This window comes from Zophobas morio, unplaced genomic scaffold (genome assembly GCF_036711695.1).
Source record: "Zophobas morio isolate AGI-343-1 ecotype UQ-CSIRO unplaced genomic scaffold, CSIRO_AGI_Zmor_V1 ptg000023l, whole genome shotgun sequence".
Classification (NCBI taxonomy): domain Eukaryota; kingdom Metazoa; phylum Arthropoda; class Insecta; order Coleoptera; family Tenebrionidae; genus Zophobas; species Zophobas morio.
Window position 1 is genome coordinate 13929027 of NW_026972128.1, and position 26673 is coordinate 13955699.

At 33.5% G+C, this 26673-nt stretch overlaps 2 protein-coding genes across 3 annotated transcripts in view; one reads left to right on the forward strand and one right to left on the reverse strand.

Moving 5' to 3' along the window:
* Nucleotides 1–10550, forward strand: part of LOC135134502 (V-set and immunoglobulin domain-containing protein 1-like) — a 79679-nt gene extending 69129 nt beyond the window's left edge. Inside the window, exons 5-6 of the mRNA XM_064063203.1 lie at nucleotides 1523–1810; nucleotides 10248–10550. Coding sequence (XP_063919273.1) covers nucleotides 1523–1810; nucleotides 10248–10360 — 401 coding nt within the window. The 3' untranslated portion in view covers nucleotides 10361–10550. The remainder of the gene's footprint in view (nucleotides 1–1522; nucleotides 1811–10247) is intronic.
* A 12995-nt stretch (nucleotides 10551–23545) lies between these two features.
* On the reverse strand, nucleotides 23546–26096 carry LOC135134421 (probable cytochrome P450 6a13). 2 transcript variants are annotated; one of them, XR_010281303.1, is made up of 7 exons: nucleotides 25851–26096; nucleotides 25471–25708; nucleotides 25133–25425; nucleotides 24734–25086; nucleotides 24415–24684; nucleotides 23823–24365; nucleotides 23546–23745 (listed from the first exon to the last, which is right to left on the reverse strand). XR_010281303.1 is itself a non-coding variant. In XM_064063103.1 (6 exons), exons 1-6 carry the CDS (start codon nucleotides 26027–26029, stop codon nucleotides 24199–24201), a joined length of 1500 nt encoding a protein of 499 aa, XP_063919173.1. In that variant the 5' UTR covers nucleotides 26030–26096; the 3' UTR covers nucleotides 23546–24198. The 2 variants fall into 2 exon arrangements, 1 of the variants encoding a protein (XP_063919173.1); XM_064063103.1 differs by having other exon boundaries at nucleotides 23546–24365.
* Nucleotides 26097–26673: the final 577 nt, after the last annotated feature.

The following is a 26673-nucleotide window of genomic DNA, read 5'->3' on the forward strand; positions in this document are numbered from 1 at the left end:
GTTTAGAAAATTACTAACTTTTGTAATATAGTCAACCTTATTAAGAATTATAATGCAATTGCCTTTCCTCATTTTTGATTTTGACTTGTAAAGATTTTATTGACCCTTTTCCTGTAAGCAAAGTGAGTAGAGATTATATAAATTCCAGTGATACAGAGTGAGACAACATCGCGCAGGCGAAGTCAGATTTTTGGAGCGCCAAGTTAAAATTAACCAATGAGCGACTGGTTACGCATGTGTTTCCGGTTGCATTCTGTCAAAGCGGTTTGTCGTCACAGACCTTTGCTCTGTTGCCGGAGTGCCGGATACTATTTCCAACGTGGTTTTGAAGATGCGTGCGCACGAAAAGTCACTACGGAAGTTTTACGATCTTACAGGAAAAGGGTCAATTGGCTGGAGTAAGTTTCAAGTTATTACTATTAATGATTTTATAGTAATTTAAATGTTTAAGTGAGTTTTGTAGGACAGAATTTACTTTCGGAATTACTAAAGGTTTATGTATGGTCAATATTAAGGTGCGTTAGAATGGTTTCGTAATAGACAGCTTGATTATATGCTACATATACATTTTTATTACTAATGTTTTTAGGGGTTTTATATTTAAGTTCTCTTCGAAGGACCTCTAACCTCTAACTCATTGTCCGAAAAACATTTATCAGGAATGTTTTTGACGCGAAGGTGACAAGTTAAATAGGTGTATACGGAGAGATGAGGTTTACGAGTTTTTTTTCTGTTTTTGTACAGTTGGTGTCACTTTTCTTTCTCAAAAGACATTTTAATTATTTTATGTTTGTATGTCTAGAATACTTCAGAGATGTCGCCAATTACAGGTTGTGCAATTACCTTTTCAGTTCTAGAACATTCTTTAGATGTATCTATACATGTTTGGTTCTTTTCATTTCATAGCCAGACTTTGAGGTTGCTGCTAACATCAGCTTTCAAGCTTAATTTATGTACTTAATTATGTAATCACTAAATTTTTGTACTTTGGGTAAATGTATTAACTTTATTGTTTTTTATAAGCTAATTCCTATCCATCATTCAGCTCTGATGATGGTACCAGTAGGTATCGAAACATGTTAGTTCTCACTTTATAATAAAATCTTAATTCTGTAGTGTCGAACCAATTTTCCCATCTTTTTGATCTAATACAAATTGTTATTATTACCATGAAATTATTGCATTATTTTATTAAAAAAAAAAAGAAAAACAACACTTTCTTTAACTGACTTTACACTAAAGTCAGTTAGCTGCGAAGTATTTATAAAACAAAAGGTAAGATTACGAGAAAAAGAATTAAGCAAGCAGAATAATTCTGCCACTAGGTAAGAGGGATAATTTGAGTCGGTTTCTTTTGTCGTTTTGTCGCAGCATCGTGTTTGTCATCATCAAATATTTGTGTTTTTCCACATTGCATCGTGGCAAAGGTAATGGCGCCCAATACACCCCCATCCGCCCCCACTTTCATCCAATATTTATTTACTCGCCTCAGCGATATCGGTTGAAATATCGTGTGTTACAGAAGCCTCGGCGGAAATCATAGGCGCTCCAGATCTGCACGTCCGCGCCGGATCTACCCTGCGCCTCGTCTGTACGATCCTCCACTCCACCGAGACCCCGCTGTACGTGTTCTGGTACCACGACCAAAGGATGATCAATCACGACGCCGGCGTCAAGGTCACCATCGACAGGAGCACCAGCGTCCTGCAGCTGCAGGATGCCGACACGACGCACAGCGGGAACTATACCTGCGATCCCGCAAATGCCGTTCCCGCATATATCAACGTTCATGTCCTTAATGCCACTGAAGGTAACGACTCCTAAAACCACCGATCCTAATGAGTTTCGAGCGGAGAATTACCTAGATGTGCTGGTTTATGCATTAAAACCGGCTAGGAACACGCTAGAGTTTCGTACTGTTTAAACTTTTATTGATGAATGGGATGGAAGCACTGGTGATAAAGTAATTACGAAAGGCTGCATATTATTAATATGTACACTGGATCTTCCCGCATACGGCAGCCTTCATTTTGTAATTGCTTGAATAATGCGATCATTAATGCGTTACGGTTTCAGTCTTCCCGACTACGAGCTTTGGGGATTCGCTCGGAAAATTAAATTCTGCAGTTATTTCTTTCATATCATACAGCGGTGTTTTCAAGGAGTTACACTTTCCCTTATGGAACAAAAACTAATATTAAAATTTTAAAATTCTTGTTTTAGGGTTTAATATTACAGTGTGGAAACTACCTATGGAATAAATTCTATATATATTTTCCCTATTGGTATAATGTGAAAATACAACCTGTCATGTTCACTTTTTTTTTAGAAAACTACCTCCAGTTTTTTTTAACATTGAATTTCGTACATTACTCAAATTTTGATAAGTGAACTGTAACTTTGATTGCGGAGTAAAATTTACTTTAGTAAAAACGTCTTGAACTCGAGGATATGATTCCTTTAATTTATAATATTGTTGTCATTGGCATTGAAAGATATATTTCTAAAAAAAAACTATTAAATATAATTGCTGATCGTATCTTAAATCTTTTAATAAGGAACTAATAGATAGGTATGTGTCGTGATAAAAAGGCTGCTCATTCAGTCTATTTTAAATCTGGAAAATCTGCTGAGTCCACTTTAAAGCGTTAACAAGTCGATGTAAGGATCTTAGTGAATGTCTTTATAACTTGTATCTGGTAAATATAAATAAGTAGTATCACATACAATCCTAAACATTTCTGCAAATTCGTTATTGACAGAAAAAGGTCTCGTGGTATCCCTAATGAAATGAATGTTTCTCAGGAGTTTGCTAAAGGTCGAGAAAATATTTCCAACTTATTTCCTAAATTTTTTTGTCAGTTTATCTTATCGATGACAGTAGCAGCTTTGACTTTAACTTTAACCCCGATGGAGAAGTAAATGATATCGGATTAAATGTAAATCTTGCTGAAATATTTGAATATTTTTCTCAGTTAAAGTCTTCTTGTAATCCTTAACTCGACATAGTGCCTAGTATTCTACTTCGTCTGTTATTTCTGAGAATCAATGGTTTTTATAAGAACAGATCCACATTAACTAATTTGATGGAGTACTACTGATCTCAGTGACGCTTTCTCTCAAAAACAACAAATAGATTCCCTTTACCCAGATTGCTGATTCGATTAGATAAAGTCAATTTTTGTTACTTGTTTTTAAAATGACTAAATTAGGTTTCAGCGGAAGACTATCAGTTGGTTAACGACCGCTTTTATCTAGTAGATCTCAGCAACTTAAAATTGGTAATTATTTGTCTTCTCAATACTTTGCATTTTCTGGTGTATTTCAAGGTTCACACTGTGGATCTGCAATGTTTCAAATTTTCTTTAACGATTTGACATCTGGATTTCAGCACTCAGGACGACTATTCAAATTGTTAATGATGCTTTAGAATTTTAATTAGACCTAAATACTCTGTATAAATGGACAAGTAGCAATTTACTTCCGTTATATTTAAAAAAAAATGTCTGTATGTATAATTTCTTTTTTAAATATCAAATCGGTGTTGTATTTTGATTACCAATTAGGGAACTCGTCAGAAATCAAGGAGTATTTTTATTATATTTTTAACCATGCTGGGGCGTATTTATTTGGCTTCATTGTCGTACTTTGTTTGTTCTCTTAAAACATTTTAATTTTCTATGGTGCAGTTAAATCTTCAGTGTTCTTCTTCTGTTGGTTCTCCATTTTATAGAAAAGAAATCGATCTTTTGGAAAGAGTCCAAAAATTTCTAAAATTGGAGTTCAAACTTAATCGGGTTCATAAAAAAAAGGACTACATGTGGATTATGTACAATTTTAAAATATTGTCATTAGAGGATCAACGCAAAATATATAACGTTTGTTTCCTTCGTGGACTCGATAATGGTTGTTTAAGATAATCTCAACTTATTGAATTAACTTCGAGCACAGAGTAACTACGATTAACAGATCGCAAAATCATCCAATCAAACGTATGATGGAAACAGTTATAATAGAATTGCAGAAAATTCAATATTTTTTTATTTGATTGTGACAGATCTAAATTCAAACCCAGAATTAAGTGGTCCAGTCACTTTCAATTATTTAGGAAAATTTTAGTGAATTGTTTACATTTTGTATTAAGTAGTTTTATTTGTTTTCTTTTGTATTTTCAAACATTAATTTCTTCTATTTGTATATGTCAATAAATTAAATTATATTTAAAAAATATCAAATTTAGAAAAATAATTTGAGATAGAAGATTAATATTTCAAATAATTTCAACCATCTTGAATTCATAAATGAACCAACTATTTCAAAAGGTATTTCGCTTTAGAGTACTCTTTCCCAAAAATTGGTTAGCTACTTTTTAAAAAGTTTGACTGAACTAACTCGAATAACAAGGAAAAAATCTTTCAGTATAACTCACTCATATACAACAAATGAACAGATTAAAGTATGTATATTACAAGCAGTGTCATTTCAGGAATCAAAACATGTTCTACCTCCTAAACCCCCATTAAGATTATCATTATTACAATTGCCAGTTGATTTTTTTGAAAGTTTGGAACCCTAAATCAAAATTAAATCCTTTTTTTAAACAATACTAGGTACAATAATACTTTCCAGGAATTAAAAAAATTATTACGAATACTTTTAGTTATAAATAAGTATATCGAACGTTACCCAACTAAAACGAATGCTAAACTCGTCGTAGGCTCAAGGCTTTATAAAAAATGCTGCCTAATTTTGTTTTAATTTCGTAAACATAGTCCAGGACTTCATCTTCATTTAAAAAAACGTACAATTTCATCGAATATGTTTGGCACATACTTTTTAACTTGACAACGAGTCTCGGTTTGTTCGCAGAGAAATAGTTTCCTTCTGATAGTCGTTCGCTGAAAAACGTTTTTTCAGCCTCTAAACAATAAAATCCAACGACTTTTAACTCGTGTCAAGTACGTCGAATCGAAGACGTTCTCGTTGCTTGAGGGTTTTAGGAAAACTTTATGGTGGTAAAGCATTTTTTAGTAAGTAACGTAAAAGTTTGCATCAGAGGTTGGGCGAAACTATTTAAAATTTAATTCAAGGAAGGGTAGATTGCTCCTTTCCATATGAAATAATAAAGAATTTAAAAAAGCTTCAGAAATAGAGTCATCGGATTCAAAATTGAGAACATTTGCTGCAAACTACGAAGCAGTTCTACTCCAACCATTACATTTCTGATAACCGTAAGTCTGATATGATTTACCTAGCAATTCTAGCAACGACGCGGAAGTTGCATATTTTATGTAAATTTCCAATAATCTGATTTTCAGTTTAAACGATTATCACATTTATTTATTTCGAAATATATATTTTGTCGGGCCCGCATTTCTTGCAAATCGCCGATAGCTCGAAAAGTAAAATCAGTATTTACGTTTCTTTAAAATAATCAACTGTGTTGCGTGATGCTTAGAAGGTAATAAATTTGGAAATTTATATTCATACAGAACTGACGAATTCATGAGACGAATTATACAGTTCTTGTCCAAAAATGGACTCAACTTCATTATTTCCCGTTTTTACCGATGTGTATCTGATTTGTTAAATCACATACTTCAGTTTCAACTTCGTCGCAATCCAAAATAAGTATTTTTACACGAAGTGCTGTTACTCACGGTTCCAAACAAAATTACATTTTTTTTTTCATTGAATTGAATGTTTGAGTGTTATATTATCGAAGTACTTTGAACTCAAATTGTCGAATTTAAATAGTGAGGGTACAATAAATCTGCCATTATTATCGCTTGCGAACATTTCCGAGAATTCCTGTTTGCAGGACAATTCTCGACCGAATGAGGATTAAAATTTATGGTAGGTCCTTGAAGTTCCTAAAACTTGCCAATTTCGGCCTGTAAATTTAAATCTGCCAGAGCGGGAATGGACCACTGACCAACAAAATTTTATTGTTACTGGATTTGTTAAAGGTTTTACCACGAAAACCTAGGCTGATTTTAATGTCTTTTATAATAATATTAATAATAAACGTGACTCTTGAGAAGTATTGGCTGTGCTTCAGCGGCGAGGGAAGTTTTGTGCTTAAATAAGTTTAAACATTTTTTGGCCTGAATACATTATTCTTAAGACACCTGCTGTGTTATTATGTTATCAAACAGCTATCCTCAATTTAGTATCACACAGAGCGGGTAATGAAGTTCAACTGTACTACCAAGATTGCAATCTAGCCAGAGTAGAGTATTTAATGTAAATGCAAGTAGAACATACGCGCGTTAACCAGATCAGAAATATGTCTTTCAAGCAGTAAGTTCAATACTGTTTCTCATATATTAACTTTGACTATTATGAATAAGTAACGAAGTGTGTTATGGTACTGACGTCAGTCATAATTCTTTCTACCAGTGGTAAGTTTAAAAAATTTAAGGTTTAACTGTACGTGTAGAAATGAAATTTCTTGCGAGTGGAACATATTTCATTCAATAGTGTTTATTTCTTGTTTAAAAAATTTATCAATTCACTAATGTGGGTGGATATTACTCTGTTAGACGACTGGAGTGAAACTTCTGACAACTTTGAGAATTCAGTTTTTCAATAATCAAGTCAACGATGAAAGCATCCCACTAGTAACCTTTGAACTTTTATATGAGCAGTCGTGTCACTTGTTTCATCGGTTGTTAGTTGTCTGAGTGTTACATTATTGGTGTTTAAGATATCTGGATCATTAGCTCTAGCTGAAACTGGCAATTATTCGAGCATTATTGTATCGTTCTTTTAACAAATTGTTACTGCATAATATTCAGCAATAATTGTAAAAGTTGCCACAGGAGAGAGTAGTCTGAATTAAATTTTTGGCTATTATTTAAAGTGTGTTGTTAATAAGTGGAAGGAAATTTTTAGTATGAACAAAGCAAATTTAAAGCTGATAATTTAACTGCCGATTCAAATGTTGATTGCCTTCTGCTGTTTTCAGTGTTGTGGTTTCCGGGATCGCTTGGTTTAGCAAAAAGTGGTTTTATGAATTGTTTAATTGTTGGTTACTGCATTAAAATAGTCCATTCCTGTAGGTAAATTTTCTTTATTATGCAGGTCAGGGTTTGTAATTTTATCTTGTAATTCAACGCCTAATGTGATTCTCGGCTAGAAACCAACTTTGTTTTCAGCTTTTTTAAATACGTTGAAAAATGTTTCTATTTGTGTAATTTTGCTGCTTATAGTGTCGCATTCTTTGGACATTAAGCTCCGGTATTTTTCTATTTTATACTCTTAATGACTATTGTTGCCGGTTCCGTAGACGTGGTTGAACACTGGTTGTATTTGTTATTCGAATAACTCGCGTATGTTTTTAACGACAAAATTCGTTGCACTTGTTATCATCCGGTTCAAAGGACTAAATGTGACTTAGTGCCTTGTGGAAATAAATTCACTTTTTCATTTTAAACTCCTAAATTCAATTTTTTTTATTAAGTACTCACAATATTTATTAATTCCTCCATATGCATGACATTTGTACTCAAGTGATCAGTCAAATAGCCTCGAATTTACGACATACAGAGGAAAATAAGGTAAAATTAACAATAATTCCTTTTTTATTTTATTAAAACTGGTGCTTTAGTCTACACTGGTCGATATCTAGTATTGTTTGAATAGGATTTTTTTAATTTTTTGTTTGATTATGTGACACGGACATCTTTAAATCTTCTTAGTGACCCATACACACAGAGACTGACAAAAAAGAAATTCGTTGGAAAATTAGTAATTATTATAGTTGTGGGACAATATATTTTAAACATTTTGTGCACACTTTTATTTTTTAAAACGTTTTCAAAAAATTTGTATTGTATCAAACTGAGGTCTTAATATACTTCTCATGTTTAGATATGTGGTTTCTATTTTAATTTGCTTACAACTAATTCGCCATAAGATCTCATGGATAAGCGCAAAGCAGCTCCAAAATTCAAATAGTTATTGTTTAAATGTAAAACGAAATATCTAAAATTCTCTACGTTGGAGAGAGCGTGTCTATTTTTTATAAGTGACGTAACAATAAGCTAAAGTATTTTAATAAAGAAATATATTATTTAAGTGCGATCAATAAACAACCTTCTGAAGTTGGCGCTAAACGAGTAATCTATCTTTCTCATCGTCTACTATTCACAACAAAAAATCCAAAAGATAGCTAAAAATCCAGCGTCAACTAGAGGATGATTTTTGTCGATCGTACGTTAGATATTTACATTACGGATAAGGCCATGAATGTGGATAAACCTAGCTTTACCCGGCAACTTTGAGTAACGAAAGAAATAAAACAAAATGCCGGAGTTTACCCGAACAGAGTGCTGAGTACCGACACGTCTTCGGGTAAAAGTAAGGTATTTGGGTTGTGAAAGTTTCGAACATGTGTAGAAGCATATCACTTTACAAAATACTCGGTCATACGAATAAAACTGGAAGATATGTTTACTAAATTTCCCAATTTACCCGTCACATGTAAGATGAAATCAAACGAAAACGTCCTCAAGTTGGCAGTAAACAAGCAAGCAATGAAAAGGATACAAAAATCCACCTCTAACTATAAGTTGATTTTTCGTATTTTAGTTGATCCCACGTTATTATGAGTGTTCCGTTCATCGGTTACCTGAAATTGTACGTGGCGTTTGTAATTTAATTCAACAGGTGGTGGATCCTTAATAAAAAGCCTTTAATATTTAATTTACATGAATTATCAGTCAAACAATTTGATAATTATATATAACTATTCTCACACATGCAACGTGGATTGTAGTCTTTAATAAAAATGTCAAGGAAAATATTACCCCGGGATTGTGTTATTTTTTTCAGGAAATCAGAAATCACTTGAGTGTTGTTGCCGAAGCGTAACAATGTACTTCATTATTAACAAGATATTATTTTAAATTCGTGATCTCATTAAGTCGATTTGCTGATATTTTTTGGACGCCTCAACAATTAAGGCAGAAGACTATTTTTCTTACAAAGTTATATTTCCGATGTTCATTGGTTTTTTTATATTAACTCAGGACTTTTAGAGTTAACTTTATCAATTTAGCTTCTTGTGAAGTGGACTTTTACCAGGACTTTCGAGAAGGAATATGTTCTGATAACTTGAAAATTTTGGTAACTTCTCCTGGACTACAGATGTTGTTCTAAAAAATCAACGATTTCTATGAATTGACAAAAAAATACATACATATATTTATCAGTAAATATTTGCTACCCTGATATTTTCAGTACGTTTTTTTTAAGATCATTTTATTCTTATTTTATACACAATTGAAGTTTGTAGCGGCCGGCAACTTGGTACCGGAAAGATTTAAATTTTTACGGTATACTGAAAATTGATTAAAAATAACTTCTTAAATTTTTATGTAGGTATAAAAATAAAATTCCAAAAATACGTCTCTGCATATATTGATATTTATTTTATATCTTATTACATAAAAAAATCTAAAGTTATTCTTTAATAGCTCTATTAAATGTAGTATGTACAGGATCTGTCCACCACTAGCCAACTAGGACACGTACGGAAGTTTCTTGTTTCTTCAACACTAACTTCTTTATTGAGTTAACCTTCAATTTTATGTGTTATTTTAATGTTTTATAATCTTATTGTGTTGAAGACGCTCACTTGTAATTTAATTTCTTATAACGATCTTTCACTACATTCCAGACCTTTTCGTAGGTGGTCAAGTTAAGTGGAGATCATTTTCTTCATTAGTAAATTAATGAATTCAATATTACCGATTAAATCGCAAACGCACGCCAACGACAGTACATAATATTTCAAAGTGTAGAATATTATCGACTAACCTTTAACCTTCCTCCACAATTTATTCCCTTTAAAATTTCATATAGCAATCAGTACCAAACTACGACCGTATATTACAATTATTCGTCAGAAATAGTGCAATGGAGGAGTGGATTGCTTCCGATTTCTGTAAAAATGAAGTAGTTTAGAATTTTAATTCGTAAAGAGATATTGCTAGTGTGAGAGATGTCCAAATCCAGTTATAATTTTTATCTAGTTTTCTCCATAGAATTTATTCCATGTTTTGTAAATCCACTGCAAAAGTCTAGACTTTGCTATAAGTAAGTTAACACTAAAAAAATATTCATGATATGTAAAAGAGACGTACAAAACTGGATTTATTTTAAATACCCTCCTATTTTATTGTACTATGTCCTCGACGACAATAGTGCCAATTACCGCAAACTTACTTTTTTGATTTCAGAAGAGAACCCAGCAGCGATGTTACATGCAAGCAGCAGCGGAGTTTCCACAGCGCTTTTTATGACTATAATATTAATTGTTGCTATTCATGTAACTTTATCATTAAATAGTTGACTTTCTTCAACGTATTTGTATAAATTGTAAATATTTTGTATATAATTATTTGAGAAATATCCGTGACTGTAACTACTTTAGATTGATTCAAATCAAGAAAAGAATTCCGATTAAAAATGTAGCATATTTAATTTCGTCGTACATATTACTGTATTTATTGTGTGTTAAAATAAAGTGAATAAGGATCAAACAGTGTTTTAATGTTGCATTAAATTCAAATATATTTTTTCAGACGAAAAATCTTGTTTTGATTAAATTTTGCGTGACCTAAATCTGTTGTTTATCGTTATCCAGTTGCAAAAACATAAACAATGCCAACGTTGGTATCTCTTTATTCTGTGATACAAAACACAATATTTTTAACAATAACATCGTTAAGAATTGTGATGGGTTTTTTCATGAACTTTTGACGCCAAATCAATTATGCAAACAAACGTTTATTTTTTAACAATTAATTTGAACAAACTGTGTTAAATAAAAACAAATTAGTAAGTAGTGGTGGTTTGAGAGATATATAGCAAAAATAAAATCAACGAAACAGACACATTTAAGTATGTACAGGATGTTCCTTATACATAATTTGTAAAAGTTTGACTACTTTTTCTTATGACTTCTTCATTTATCTGTAAGTATTTTATTATTGATCGTTGAATTTTTTTTCGTTTGAATTTAATGGAAAAATAATTACTACACCTGAAGCACTAGCATGTTCATTGTTCATGATCTTTATGGTAGTAGGCATTACGTGAAGTATGAAAAAGCGACGTGATTGTTAAAGCACGCGAACTGTTACTATAAATTTCTTGTTTCTCTACTGCAGACGAAAAAATAATTAACACTGTACTATATTATTTTTAGAAAAAAAATCCTTCTTGTTTTGTTTTCTTTGCTTGCTTAATTTTCAACTACATGTTTTATTTTTTGGCGATACAGGTGGACACGCTGCTGTATTGATGGAAATGTAAACACTGAGGTAAGTTTTATACTAAGTAGGACAACTTTAGACAATTTTAGTATTGATCTAAAATTTATAAAATCGTGTCTGTTCTATTTTGGGCTCGTTCTAATTTATTATGTTATTTAGAAGAGCGTCTGCCTTTTTGGGATATACAAATTCAATGTCGTAGTATGTCAATACGGCGCCACTGTTTTGTATTTAAATAGCCAAGGGTGAGGCGGATATAAGGTCTTATATGGAAGTCTTTACTGCCACTGTGGAGCTTTTATTAAGCGTTATAGTTCTGAACCACTTGAGAGCACAGCTGATACCCGATAAACTTTAATATTGTTTGAAATATCCCTTTTTCTGAAATAATGCATATTTGATGTTCGGCCGCCTGAACCACATCCACATCCATTCGACCACATCATTATTTTCTGTTCAATAAATTATTTCAACAAATGTGGCTTAATGATCCGGTATAAATTGAAACGTAATTGAATGATAGACACGTTTTACTGTGTGACCATCTATTTAATAATAGATACAAATTGTTTGGAAACAGGAAACCTGTTATATAAACTAGTTTTTATTAAATCGTAGAAAAAAGAATTAGAAAATAATTTAGATAATATAGGAAAATATGTTTGTTCCGACCAGTAACGCAAGTTACTGTAAGTAAACCAAGTAAGTTAAGTGACTTAAAAAAAAATAGCAAATGCCTACCCGTCTACCTGGTTGCCCTAGCTCACGCGCTGGTTAAATATCGATTTTATGGAAAAAGCAATAAAGCAATAATGCTTCAAATACTCCAACCACGACCGACTGAAGAATTGAGTTTTATGTTAAAGGAGAATAAGAAAACGATAAGATATTGCTAAAAGCAAACATTCTTTCGAGAGGATTGTTAAGAAAAATGATTTTAACTGAAAAAAAAGAATTTGTGACTTTTGTAAGAACTGACTGTTTAAAAGCTGTTTCCCGTTAATATAATTTTACTAACCAAAAAACTGATTAATGTTTTTTATTATTTAAAGTTATTGTGGCTGTTGACTGACCGCATCTTGTAATCCTTTTGTTCAGGGTTCTTTAACTTGGTAACTTGTTGGAGTGCCCTTGGTCTACAAAAATTGACATAAAACTTCTGTTCTCGAGGTTTCAATGTTCTTACTTATGGCCTGCTTTTCTTAATATTCAGTTTATAAGTTATAACCAGCGTATTAATTCAACTAAAATTTAAAGTTGTATTTTCTTGAAATATTCGTTGCTAAAATAACTGAATATTAAAGGCAGCGAATAATTTTCGTCGTCACCTTTATATAAAATTCACATGCAATTGTACTCCACAATTAATATTTTATTTTAATATTTTACAATTCGAGTTTTATTTTGTTATAACTACTGCACCTGCTCTTAGTATCTCTTTGGGTTGAAAAGGAAATATTTATTAACCTTATTTGTCAGTTTTTGTAAATCTCGCAATACATTTTTTATAGAAACTATAATAATCTTTAGTTCTTAACAACCAGACTGACTATAGTACAGTATGTAGGTACTTTTTTTTGAAAATTTATTATAATATCAACGTTAAAGAAAGAGTAGATTTTGATATAGTGCTATACGCAGAAAAAATGTTTTATTAATTTGCTATATTAAAGTGACTATTACCTAAAGAAAACTTCGAGCTTCAAGGTATGTCAAAGTTACTTAAAAGATTGGTTAAGAAGAAGTGGTCACAGAGAAATTAATAAGACCAAGATTCGATACACCTAATATTCACGAGATTGCAGGGGTCTTTTTATTTTTTGATCAAAACTCCTTGTTTGTAAGTTTCTAAAAGTCTTGATATTGTGGTTTGCGATTCAGTGTTGTTATTTTTAAATGTTTGAAGACCTTGGACTAATTCCTTGTTTATTCCACTAGAAGTATTTTTTTTTGCGAGCAGCTAACTCTGACAAAATGGGGTCATTATTCTCTGATATGTGAATTCTAAGCCGCCCTGTATATCCCGAAATCTTCTCCACTGTGAGTCATTTCTAACAATATGCTAATAAATTCAAAATAAATTGTGAGTAATTGATGTAAATGAAATGGGGCAACACCCGTCAACATGTCAATAATTCATAGTTCTGGCGGTTGTAACATGAAGTGCCGTGCTTTATGACACCCTATTTGTTCAGCCATTAGACCCACAATAAAGCTCTAATGTGTGTGTCTGTGGTGAACATCACGATCGAATTTCGACTGGGGCGCGAGGAAACCGCCACTTCATCCACCACCAAGGGAAACAAACAGATGGCCGAAAAATTAGCTCCGGTTTATTGGACGAATGATTCATCGCCATATTTTCTGTATTTCAACTTTAGCCCTGTAATTAGCGTCAACATTTATTTGTAAACGAAATTTATGACCTGTGAAGATATCTAATTCCTTTGTGATGTGTCAATGTTAATATGTTACATATAGGAATAAAGAGTTTCGCTTTTCGTTTGCGGTTCCATTCCAACGTTTGATGCAATGACCATATTTTACATTTTGTTTGGGCTCAGCAAACCATTTATTTTAGATTAATATCTAATACAAAAGTTTGTAAGTACTTTTATAAACCTATCTATTATTACTATTTTTTAATCCAGAAAAAAAAACGATCGAAATCAATAATAAAGGGACTTTTTCAGAAGCCATTTTTGTAACAAAACATGATGTGCTTCTTTTTTCACAAACCATAGGACTGTCTACCAAAAAATAATCTCTATTGAAGGCGATAAAAAAGAACATATCGTGTGATAAGAACATAACACACAATTGGACAGTGCTACAAAAATTAGTTTTCATAAAACCTTTCACTTTTTATGACCAGGAATAAAACGATCAAACGTTTTCAAAGATTAAAGTTATAGACTAAATACAGTTCTATGGGTCTTATCAAAGAGCAGAAATCTTAGTTTTTTAAATAAAATGTTTACATCTCCTAATTGGGCTTTGCTTGGGTTTTACAAGCGTATACCTTATTTGAACTGAACCAGAACCCCCATCACTTTCAGTCGACCTACCCTGGAAATAGCACAGTGAAAAATTTACCTTGGAAAAAATTTAGTTTGCACCATGTGGGATCGGCGAACCGTGATGGCGAATCTGGCTTAGGTCAAATGAGATTAAATTGAGCTGGACTAGAACCCCCAACATACAACTATTGACATAATATAGTAATTAACAAGATATCAAAGAGCTCGCACTTAATGACACATCTTGTATATACTTCACAATATCTATCACATTTTATCAGGTGTAGTAAATTCTTAATATGTAGGAATAAGATTCACAGGAGTGACTTTGTTATTCTTAAAACAAAATATGCACCAAGTGCTTTGACGGCAACGAAAAACAATTCGTGTAAACAAGGTACCAATATTTATACATGGAAATAGAGGGACAGAGATATACATCTCTATGCCCTTTACCGTTCCTCCTTCTGTCCAGTGTTCCATTTACATCTAAATTCCCGGTATCGGACTGAAGTATCGTAAGGCATGGCCTATGTATTGGCCTAAGTAAAGTTCTCGTACTCCATGAAAATTTACATTTAGTTCGAACTTACGAACTAGTATAGGTAATTTTAGCCTTTCGGTTGGTACATTGTAGTGATTAATAAAGACAAGATTTTGGCATTTTGTGCACATGACAAAATCGATATTAGTTAATGTAGTAATGTTTAAAAAAAGTTGTTTTGGCACATTTTATTGAAGATTTATGCAGCTGAGTTCTGTTTATTGCCTTACTCTTTCTTGGAATTTGTAACAGCACACATTTGTAATAAATAACACGTAACGTGTGGAACATAGGTATGAAACTCCAATCTGGTATTAATTTACACAATAACACTTAAACTGTGTTGATAAAATTTAACAAGTATTAAAAGGGAATAAATTTTTTACGACTCGCTGACATTAAAAATTTTAGAATTTTATATGAGAAAACTATGTTAACGCATAATTTAATTTTAAATATAGTTAAATTATGTAAGAATATTAATCCAGGCAACATGATAATTTTTAATATTTGCTGATATTGCAAAATTGGTTCACGACTTATTAGTTTAGCGATGGTCGTGTAAACAACTGCTTGTAAAGATGAAAAATTTGTAATTTTTCTTAATTTTCAATACTCAATAACATTTTATTTTAAGCCACTCCTGATCGTTTTTGTAAAACTTGTCAAAAAATCGAAAGTCCACAAATTTCTTCTTTCATTGTTATTTGGAATTAGGAAGAGCATTTACGACATGGCATTTCAGTTTAAATTTTGCACGCAAGTAGAAAAAAATGAACAAAAAACAATTTCTGCTTGATCAAAACTATAGTTTGTGTACCCATTTTTTTAAAGTAAGGAAAGATGTAAGTTAAAAGTAACTGCTGGATGCGTTGTTGGGTATTGCCCAGATATTCTTGTAATACGTAGGTCAACAAAAAGTAGGATCAGAAGTCTGGACGACATAATCCTTTAACCCCTGTTGTTATGTACTTGTCATTTTAATGATGAACTGTTAAATAAACATTTTGTCAGGGACAAAGATAGTGTCGATGAAACAACAGTGATTCAATTTCATAAATGTGTATTTCTTAGTCTTAGTGTAATAGCTTACGGCAAAGTCGCAAATTATGTAATAAAGGCAGTTAATTTTATGCAGATTTCACAGCCAAGTAACTTCTGTTCACTTGCACCACGAGCTAGCTATAAAGGAAAAAAATAATTAAAATTTTAAATCCAAATGTCTTGTACTTCTTACTTTAAAGTAGCCGGAACTAACGGTGCTTCCATGGCAGCTGACGCTTCCGGATAGGAAATCACAACGAAATCTCCATCAAGCTGGTAATTTTTAAAAAGTGAGTTTTGCATAAAAGTTATTGCAGGTATTAAAACGTTCACGGTGTTAGCTTTCATGTCATTAACAATGCCTTAATTGCATTCCGCACACTTTTTCAGAATTTTTTCAGGATTTATGGTGGCATGCACAGACAAATTAGATATTCCTCCGTTCAGAGACGCTCTATAGATCGCCTTTTTCTTCGTAATGAACCCAGACTATATTTTCACGTCTTAACGCGTAATTTATCACGGATTTGTGAAATATGAGTCGCACTGTTCGCTCTGCATCATCATATTCTTGCAGCCTGCAGTAATAACATCCTTACTTTTTTTTTTAATGAACTGGTTGTTAATAAAATATTTAGATATTTGGAGATTAAGTTCTTGAATGATGTTTAACAATTATTTATTAATTATGAAATTCTGGTATTAGACAATATTTTTTGCACGGTTTGTACTAATAATGTTTAATTTTACAGTTTAATTCAAAGTTAACGCAAGATGTTGAATCCGTCTAAGTTAAATCTTGTTCGGTTACCTTAAAGTTTAAGATCAACCCTGCCCAAACTTGTGGGCTCAAAAACTTTGGAATATTTGTTGCAACCAAAACTTGTGTGTGAAAGGTAAAGGGCTCTTGTTTACGTTCGAGCTTCTTTTTATTTATTTAGTAATAATTAAGGGTCTTAATTTAATGTCGATAAAATGGAAAACAAATTCGGAACTTAATTTTTTGTGAGCATTAATATAATGAATTAAAAGTTACAAAGCTAAAGTACGAGAATTTAATGTTAAGTAAATTTGAGTATTGTGTACTAATGTAGAACTAACAATTCTACATAATCTAATTAAAGCGACCAATATTTGTAAGAAGAACAAATGGAATGAGTTCTGGGTTTCTGCTCGAAAGTTAGCTTAACAAATGTAATGAAAAAAATGTTATTTGTGCTCATAAATACAAATTTCAATGAGACCAAACCCTTAAATATAATTAAAAATTGCACGTATTTTTAGAAGTATAATGTAGAATGTAAAAATATAATTTCCGGGAAAACATCTTAATTAATTTTGTAAAAAATATTCCAATGTTAAATTTATTGCATACAATACGACGAATAAAACGAGAGTGAATCTCTTGCCTGAGATATTCCTACATTGTTTGGTTTAGATAGAAATGCAGGTTTTAATGAATAAAGTAATAATCTTCATAAGATAAAAGTTTTTAACTTTTTATTATTAGATTTTGTGTAAAATATTTTGGTGTTGCTTTGCCAAAGAAAATTTTGAATGTTTTTGATGGTCGAAATATATATTTTCGCTTGGTTTAATCAATAGTTGATGTCATGAAAAACTATTAACTGTGTAGAATTCAAATTTAAGTACATTTATTTACATAGCAAATCTATTCTTAGAACATTTTTCAAGACGACCATATTGTATATGATTCTCTAAATTATGGTCGGGAAATAAAAATTATGAAATTTGCACCAATCTATACGAATACATTGACATTCTGAGTAAGTTTCAGTAGGGTAGTTTGGCTTTGATCTAAATCAGAGCACCATTCACTAATTGCTGTGTATCGTTGAAATTATAACTGATTCAATAAGCGAATAACCAGAGGAACACGGGGTCTGAGTTTACACTAGGGTATCGGAACCATCAAATGGTACAAACTGAAACAACACTATAATATAGCCTATAATAGTGAACAAAATAATAAAAAATCGACGAAGTTAAATTTGCAAAATTGAAAAAGAAGTTATGCAAAAATGATACCTCTAGATAAGGTACGAAATAGCAAAGCAATTATAATTAGTAAAAAAAGAAAAGTACAAAAGTACTGTTACGTTGATAGGGTATTTAAAATCGGCGTGGGTAAAACTTAACAATTTATTTTATAGTAACTCAAATTTACACGACTAATGACACAACGATTATATATAAAATAATTGCGGCGCAACTTGACTAGATTCTCAACATTCACTGGACTCGACTCGTTGATTGAATAATCCCGTTCCCGAAGGTGGCCGCTATTTAAACCCTTCTAGATGTTTCGCAGTCAAGGATTTTCTGGAATAGCCACCGCGATTTTCACTTCCAGGCTTTTCTTTAGCGAATCCCGCCCGACCAATGTCACCGACGATGAGTCACCCATCATCGCCGTACATACTGGAACCCATAAGCGTCGTATCGGGACGGCATATGGGTTTCTTTCGTAACATTGCCCCCTCCCTAGTTCTGATCGTCCGGATCAGAAACGTCCACGGTATTACTGTTGTACTTCATTTTCGTCTTCGGCCCTCGTCAAATTCTGTAAACAATATCGTTGAATCTCGTCACGAGAGTCTATGAACCTTCCTGGTCTGGTGACAACTTCAGACAACGATCTTTTCTTCTTCGGGGATTATAAAGCCATACCAAATCCCCTGCCTGGAATCCTTGTGAATTATCCTTAAGGTCGTAGCGTGTTTTCATTCTTTACTCGCCACCCGAAGCAACTTCTCCTTCAAGTCATCGACGTAATCTATGAACTCCTTTGGTTCTTCACTCGGAGAGCCGAACAATCACAAAGTGTCGATCCCAATCTTTCTAATGTTCGGCCACCACCTTCGAAAGATGTTCTTCCACAATGCGATTGATCCGTTCTACCATTCCATCTGACTGTGGGTGCAACGGCGTGGTCCGTGTCTTCCGTATCCCTAGGACTTCACTAACCCTTTGGGATAGGTTTGACTCGAAGTTTCTGTCTTGGTCCAAATCTAATTCCATTGGGATCCCAAACCTGTTGATCCAATTGTCAATCAGCATTTTTGCAACAGTTGTGGCTTCTTGATTCGGTATGGCATAGGCTTCGGGCTATTTGCTGAAGTAAGTAGAATCTCTCCCTTTAGGAAGCGTCTTGTAGATTCCAAAATAAGCAGCAGAACCACCGTTGTGCATTTCTCAAAGTGCTTCCTTGGTTTTAATAGCCGGAACCACCAACTGCATGGTGGTATGTTTGCCATCCGGACACTCCCAAACTCGCTTAAGCAATCCATTCTGGACACGCAGGGAGTCCCACTGAGCCCATAACGCGTCGAAAGAGGGTGACTTTTCTGATATTTCCGACCAAGCTGGCCGTTTTGTCCCATCTTCTTTCCATTTGAGCAACGGCCCGATATCAACGTCATCTAAGCTGTGCTGTAGTCCATTCTTCATCTTCTACGACTGTTTATAAATAAATAATAAATTCTTCAGAATTCTTGTCCAATCTGACCGAAGGTCGTCATAAAACCAATTATTAATCTCAAATCTCACTTCCGACGCCAGTGTTACGTTGAACGGGTATTTAAAATCGGCGTGGGTAAAACTCAACAAATTTATTTCTCAATAACTCAAAGTTACACGACTGATTAGTAATTACACAGCGATTATGTACAAAATAATTCCGGCGCAACTTCACTGTCCGCTCGTCGACTGAACTGCCTGAATAATCCGAAGGTGGCTTCTATTTAAAGCCATACTTCTCTTCTAGAAATTCCGCAGTCGAAGTCTTTCTGGATTGCCCATCACGACTTCCGCTTCCGAGGTGCCGTATGGGTTTCTTTCGTAACAATATTTTACATCCACTTTATACAACAAAAATAAAATATTCTAAATTTACTATTTTGCTGTAATGGTGACAAAATCTGGTAGTGGTTTTTCGATACATTTTTTTACGTGATTGATTGCTTTGACCTATAAAATTTAGAAGAGAAAGCAATGATATGGAAAGTGTCATGATAGACACCATGTTAAGCGTTGCTCATTTAAAATGGCTAAATTTTTCCGAAAACCGGTACATTAGATGTTTTTGTGATTTTGTTCGCGTACCTTTTGATGGGATATTTTTTTGTTTATATACATATAGATTGGTTGCTGCAACAGGTGGAATACAAAATTTAGAAAAAGAAAATTAGGAATGTATCTCCAGCGCTAAGAAGTTTCATTGTTTTTAAAATGTTCTAAAACCAATCCGAAATTCTGTTTTATTATTTAGAAAATGTAAATTTTTATTATCGTTATGTTAATTGTAGGCATAATTAAAGAAATTTGTGTTTCGTTCGTCCATTCGTTCTTTAACCCAATTCCTGTTGTGGTGCTTTTGTGTAATCTCTCTTATATTTTAATTCCAGCGTCTTAATTATGATATAATTTTACTTTGGCGCTTGGTCTTAATTTAAGAGTTATGCTTTTTATAATGCTATTGGAAAGTTTGTTATTGTTGAATTAAAGCAGAGGGTGTATTGTAAACATCATGAATTATGTTCTAAATTATTTCTCTTCCAACTTAAGGAAATTATCTTTCCTTAGGTTGTTTTGAATACACTAAATATGAATTTATATTGAAAATTAGTGCAAAAAGCAACACATTTCAACAACAAGTGCATCATTACATGTAATAAAATGTACATTGAACAAGAAGTCATAAGTGATAACATTCGAGAAGTACATGGGTTAATTAATTCCTAATAAACAGTCAACGTGCCGCCTCTCACTTCTGGACTTTACTAAATGCTCAAGGAGTCACTACAAATACCACACGTATCTGTATAACTGGTTGCCTAAATGATTCATATCTTATTAAAAAATAAAACTAATTCATTAAAAAAAAAAACTGAGGTGACATCATCAAATATCTATTAAATTTGACAACAATTAGTTCAGTAGTTTTCGGAGACTATTTCTCTGGTAAATATCGACACAGACCACAGACGACTCACAGACAAACGGAAAAGAGGAGATATTTTTCATTCTCTAGGGGTGAAGAAAATATGAAAATAGGCGTTCGACGGATGGATCCTTTTTTACAATACTTCCTTAGCTTACGCCTCGGAAGTAAAACTAGAAAATTATGTTAACATAAACAAATTTCAACAGTAGGCAGAGAGAATTTGCATTTTCGCCCTTATTTAATTATGAAAACTAATGATAATGTTCTCCGCTTAATTGGGGCAAACAAAAGTACCTGCAGTGTCCGTTGTAAATCATACGAGTTGTCTGCATTTTATAAATCTGGTGCACCACCTGGCGCTGCGTGCGAAATATTAACAACCGAATGTTGGAAATTAATAGCGCCGTCGTCCCGTAATCGATTTAAACTCTCACAAAAAGCATAGAAGTAAACTTGAAGATATCCTTCCCGAATACGGCAACTTTTGATTGATGGCAAATAAACAGTCACAATGAATGAAGTGAAGTCGGCGCGACGGACGGTTTCACCCCCGTTTTCGTTTCGTTTAGTTTATGGCTTTGAAAGGTCAATAAAAAATTCCCCCATGAAAGCCAAATAAGAACTCCTTTGTGTCGGACGTATTGAAATCATGCCCGATAAACGAGGGGTAAAATTAGCGAAAGAAATAAATCAAAAACACTCAAGATATTAAATTACAATAAATCTGGCGGGCCCTGGCTCATCGCCTGTCGTTAGAATTTGGACGGTGGCGGCAGCTCGCGCCGGCCGTTAGCGTACGCCCACCCTCATAAATAACGAGGCCGACGGCGGCGGCGGCGGTGTTGTCATGGCCAAGTCGAAATCTGAGCGGGACTGCCGCCCCTCTGCATTTACCGAGCCATTGTGCTCTAATAGTTGCACGAGTAGGGCGAACTAAATAGCTTATTGTACGTCTGTTGTCTGAATTCGTACAAATGCATGCATTTTGAGCAGCATTTGTGGTTGCTTTCCACGTATTTAGCTGGTTGATGTTTTAAAACGACGACAATTGACGCGTTGTTCCGCAATTTTCATTGTTCTGCTGTAAAATCCGAGTTAAACCGTTGCTTAAAGTATTAAAGTGATCCGATAGGAATTTAAGGGTTGGGGATGGATTTATCGGCTGTTCGTGATGTCGTGATGGTTGCTATTGAAATTTAATTTTAAACATTCCCGTTTCCAGACAGGATTTATTATTAACCGAACTTCCATTTCATAAACCATACTTTATATAATTAACTTAGATGGCGAATCAGCATTTCTTTCGTATTTTTACTGACTAAAGCATTTATCGCATTTTTAGTCTACGAAAATCTTAAATATTTAAATACACACGTATTCACCTAAATAATGATTTCGTTATTCATGAATAATGAAAGGACGGAAACACTTCGGCTACAAAATAGGTGTATTTGTCTATTATAATTTGGTAAAAGCCGGTTGTTTTGTTCGAGAAAAAAACTAAAATCTTAGGTATTCTTTATTCACTAATGCAAGATATGTCCCTAAATGAGGCACACATAAATAAATTCAGCGAATAATATGTATCAGTTGCTTTATGACGTGGTTGGCTCGCGAATTGTTGATCGAGGGCTTACCGAATTGCTCGATTCCCTGTGCGCGAACATTTACATCAGTGGTACAGCATCTCCGAGATCAAGGTACTTTCAAGCCTGAAACTCACGATCGAAGCCGTGATAAGACCGAAAGAATACTGCAAGCTGAAGAACAAATTTTGGAACGGGTCGAAGGTGAGCCCGACATCAGCACTCGCCGACTTGCAGCTCAAGTTGGAGTTTCACAATTTGTAGTGCATCGTATATTAGAAGAAGAAGGTCTATGTACATGCATACCACGTTCAAAAACTGTAAGCTTTGGAGCTCGCTGATTTTCCACGTCGTGTAATTTATTGCGAATGGTTGTTACAGCAATGTCGTCAACACCCTAACTTTTTAAATTGCATTCTATTTACGGAGGAAGCAGAATTTACTCACAATGCTGTTTTCAACAGCCACAACAATCACATTTGAATTGATGAAAATCCACAAGTTCGATTCAACGACGGTTTTCCATAAATGTATGGGAGTAGATGTGGGGTAGATGTGGAAGTGCCTTTAGGTGAACGAGTTCGAATGTGGTACTTGCATGATGGAGCACCACCACATTTTGCTAGGCCAGTAACTGAATGGTTAAATAACCATTTTCCTAACCAGTAGGTCGGTAGAAGTGGCCCAGTAGTCTTGGCCTCCGCGTTCATCCGATCTCAATTTGTGTGATTTGTGTCTGTGGGGTTGTATGAAACAGTTAGTTTATGGAAATCAACAGTGTCCAGAAACTACCGAAGAGTGGAAGTGGCAGCCGTTACAGGTTGTGGAACTCCCGGAGTTTTTTTACGTATTGCTAGTCAAGGACAAACTTTTTAACATTCATTGTTAAAAGGTAGTAGCATTATAAGTTGATCTTACTTTTGTTCTAATAAGCAATGTGGCAAGGACCAAACATCCGTCAGAATAAAAAGTTGATCACCATGAAGCATTACCAAAAATCGGTCCTTCTCAGGACCATCATTTAACCAACGAATAATCTTTCGTACTGACCTTTAACGAATAATAAATACACGAATGAACGAATAATAACAAGCAAAAAGTCGGTTTTACTTTTAATTGAAACTGAAAGTGTTTACATCGTTTTTATTCGAACGCTTTTCCATCTACTGTTTAAAAGGTGAATCCGTGGCATCGCATCGTGGTTGATTCATGTGGGTTTTGAATTTATTTTTTCTATATTTCCACATTACTACGGTACGTGATGCCGTGGTTACAACTGACGCATAATGTCGAAATCACCCTATATTTTTACACATAACATAAAGCAGTATGTAAATATTATATTATATTTATGAAACTATTATATCTTACACTTACACTTATATTTAAAGTACATTGTACGTCATATACATCAATTTATGTGATGCAATGTTTTACTAAAATATTTGTGAGGTTATTCAGGTAGCTTGTAATTGTAAAATTTATATACAGTTACTTATAAGTGCGTTAGATTAATAAACTTTGGGACAACAAATTATGTTTAGGGAGATAAACACTTAAAAAAATACTTTACCATAATCGGTTTTGAGTAGTGATACAGCTTATCTTATCTACAATAACAGAATTATAATACTTAAACTGAGAGCTAGTTACTATTTTTGCAGAAGACTTTTTGTCCACAGGAACATTAAACAATGACAATTTTTATGTTAATTTTGCCACACATTGTGGTAAAAATTTTAGTATACCTCGATTATCTTATTTTCTTGAAATCAAGCCACAAAGGTAATCTTGGTGACGTTAAAAAGTACATTGGATCGTATTTAATCGGCAACTGTGTCTTCTTGTTGACGAAAATTTCAAAATTCCTAATAACATACGCAACACCGATTCTCACTTGCAAAGATCCAAATCTCTGACCTAAAACCCACCATTTACACGGTTGAATTAACATAGTCAATAACCAAACCTAAACAAGCTCTAGGACCTTCACCAAAAGGCAAAAAAGCATATTTCACACTATCTTTCTTCTCATCAAGGAATCTTTCAGGTTTAAAACGGTCCGGTTCATCAAAATATGCAGGATCTCGATGTAGCCCATACAAGGGTAAAATGACAGGCGTCCCTTTCTCAATGACGAAAGGTTTTTTTATAACTTCGTCATCTCTTGGTACATACGTATAATCTTTTGTGCACATTTTGTTCAAAGAACCGAGAGGAGGATGCAATCGTAATGCCTCTAATCGAACAAAATTAAAAATATTGTACACGCATAAACAAAAACCCACCATTAAAGGCAGCATCTAAATACGTCAGTTTTTGTAATTCTTCATATGGCAAAGTGTCATTGTTTTCCTCAAACGCTTTATTTATTTCTTCTCTGAGCTTAGACTGAGTTTCAGGGCTTGCCGCAAGCTCGTACAACGTTAAGTGCATCACGATCGAACTGGTTTCGTAACCATCTCCAAAGAATCCAGCAGCATGAGCTGTGGCGTCCACTTCCCTAAAATCTTTATTTGTTTTCGTCAACTGATGCAAAATGTGCATAAAATCGTTTCTGATAATGTTGTTTGCATCTCGATATTGCAAAGTTTGCCTTACTATGTTTGTTAGTTTTTCTTCCACATCTTTAGGAGTGAATCTAGAAATTAAGTTAGAGGTGCAGTAAAAATAACTGCGTTTCTTACTTGATGGAAACTATTTTTGCTATGAATGGTATGATGCTGACAAGGAATACTTTGACGTTTTGGAACCCTTCGGGACTTAGAAACCGGTCAGCGATTTGCTTAAATTCTGGATTATCTTCTTCGAAGCATTTTGCGTCAAGTCCAAAAGCGCAGGTGCCTACATTGTTCAGAGTAAATCTCATGCATACTTCCTTGGCGTTGCATCCTTTTCCTGTGGTCGCTTCTGGATGTTTTCCGATATATTTGACGAGGTTTTTGCTGACTTCTTCCAAGAGGGGATAAATCCATTTCATCTAGATTTTAAATCTAGATTTTGTTATGAAATGAATAAAACTTACTTTTCCACTGGTGAAACCTGGAGTTAAATGTGCCCTTGTGGATTTCCATTCTTCTCCTCTTAGGAAAAATGGATTACGTCCTGACAGTGGGTCTATATTTTTGTCTAGGTATAATTCATTGTCGTGAAAGTGTTGAAAAGATTTAACTGTAATCTCTTTGATTAGTCCGGGATCGCGAATTACTAAAGCTGGGGTGCTTGCTTTGAAAATGCCAACTAAACGAGTGTCTCGAAATTTTCTGAAAACAGACAATAATTTTAGAAATATGATTTATATATTTGATAAATAATGACACGATAAGTGGTTTATTTTTATTTGGGAGATAATAATAATTTTGTTCTTATCGTAGTTTGTATTTGTTTAAAACACGTCAAACTTACTTGTATATGTCACCATAGAGATCTGCCAATGATTTTTTTACGAGGAAATTTTCTGTTAAGTTACCAACAAGAAACGTAGGTTTGGGCCCAGGAACTCCGCGCTTTTCCCAATACTTGTAATTTAAATTTAACAAGTATAAACCAGTAGCGACGACGATTAGCACTAATATTAAAATCATTTTAATACAACAGTACTAATACTGTGGTGTTTCCACATCAAATCACATGTAGATACTGATAAGTAATTTATTTTGTTATATCACTTGTTAGCGGCGATAAAAAAAGATATGAACCTAGTCTTCACTAATCTACTAATATGTAACAGCGAGACTACAATATTTATTTAAGCAATTAGAACTGTACGGCAAGTGGAAGTTAACAATAAATAGAACACTGAAGAGAAAAGTAAACATCACTTTAATTTCGTATTTTTGTCGGTTCAAATTGTTCTAAAAAAAAGTTATACAAACAATTTTATAATTTGCCTCGCAGATTTTAACAAACATTTTGAACTTTTGTTGTATTGATTTACAAATTTCAAATGTTCTGTGGAAAAGTATCTAGAGAATACAGAAGCAATAGATTTGCTGATAATAATGAGGAATTGTGTATTTATTTTCTTCTAGTAAGTCATACATCATTATTGTAAGCAAGTAAAATTGTAAGCAAAAATATCTGGCCAAATACCCTGATTTGTAAATTCAAGAATCATCGTTACAGGCTCAACAAAATGGTGAACATTTTCAAGATTTACTGTGACTTTTAACCATAATAAATTTCTTTCTTTTTATTGTAATGAATTATGAAGATGCGTCTGGTATCT

Coding starts and splice junctions, on each gene's coding strand:
- LOC135134421 (XM_064063103.1), bottom strand. CDS start 26,029: ATGATTTTAATATTAGTGCTAATCGTCGTCGCTACTGGTTTATACTTG. Junction 25,426..25,470: donor CAGGTTTCACCAGTGGAAAA/GTAAGTTTTATT, acceptor TTTAAAATCTAG/ATGAAATGGATTTATCCCCT. Junction 25,087..25,132: donor GCAAAAATAGTTTCCATCAA/GTAAGAAACGCA, acceptor CTTAATTTCTAG/ATTCACTCCTAAAGATGTGG.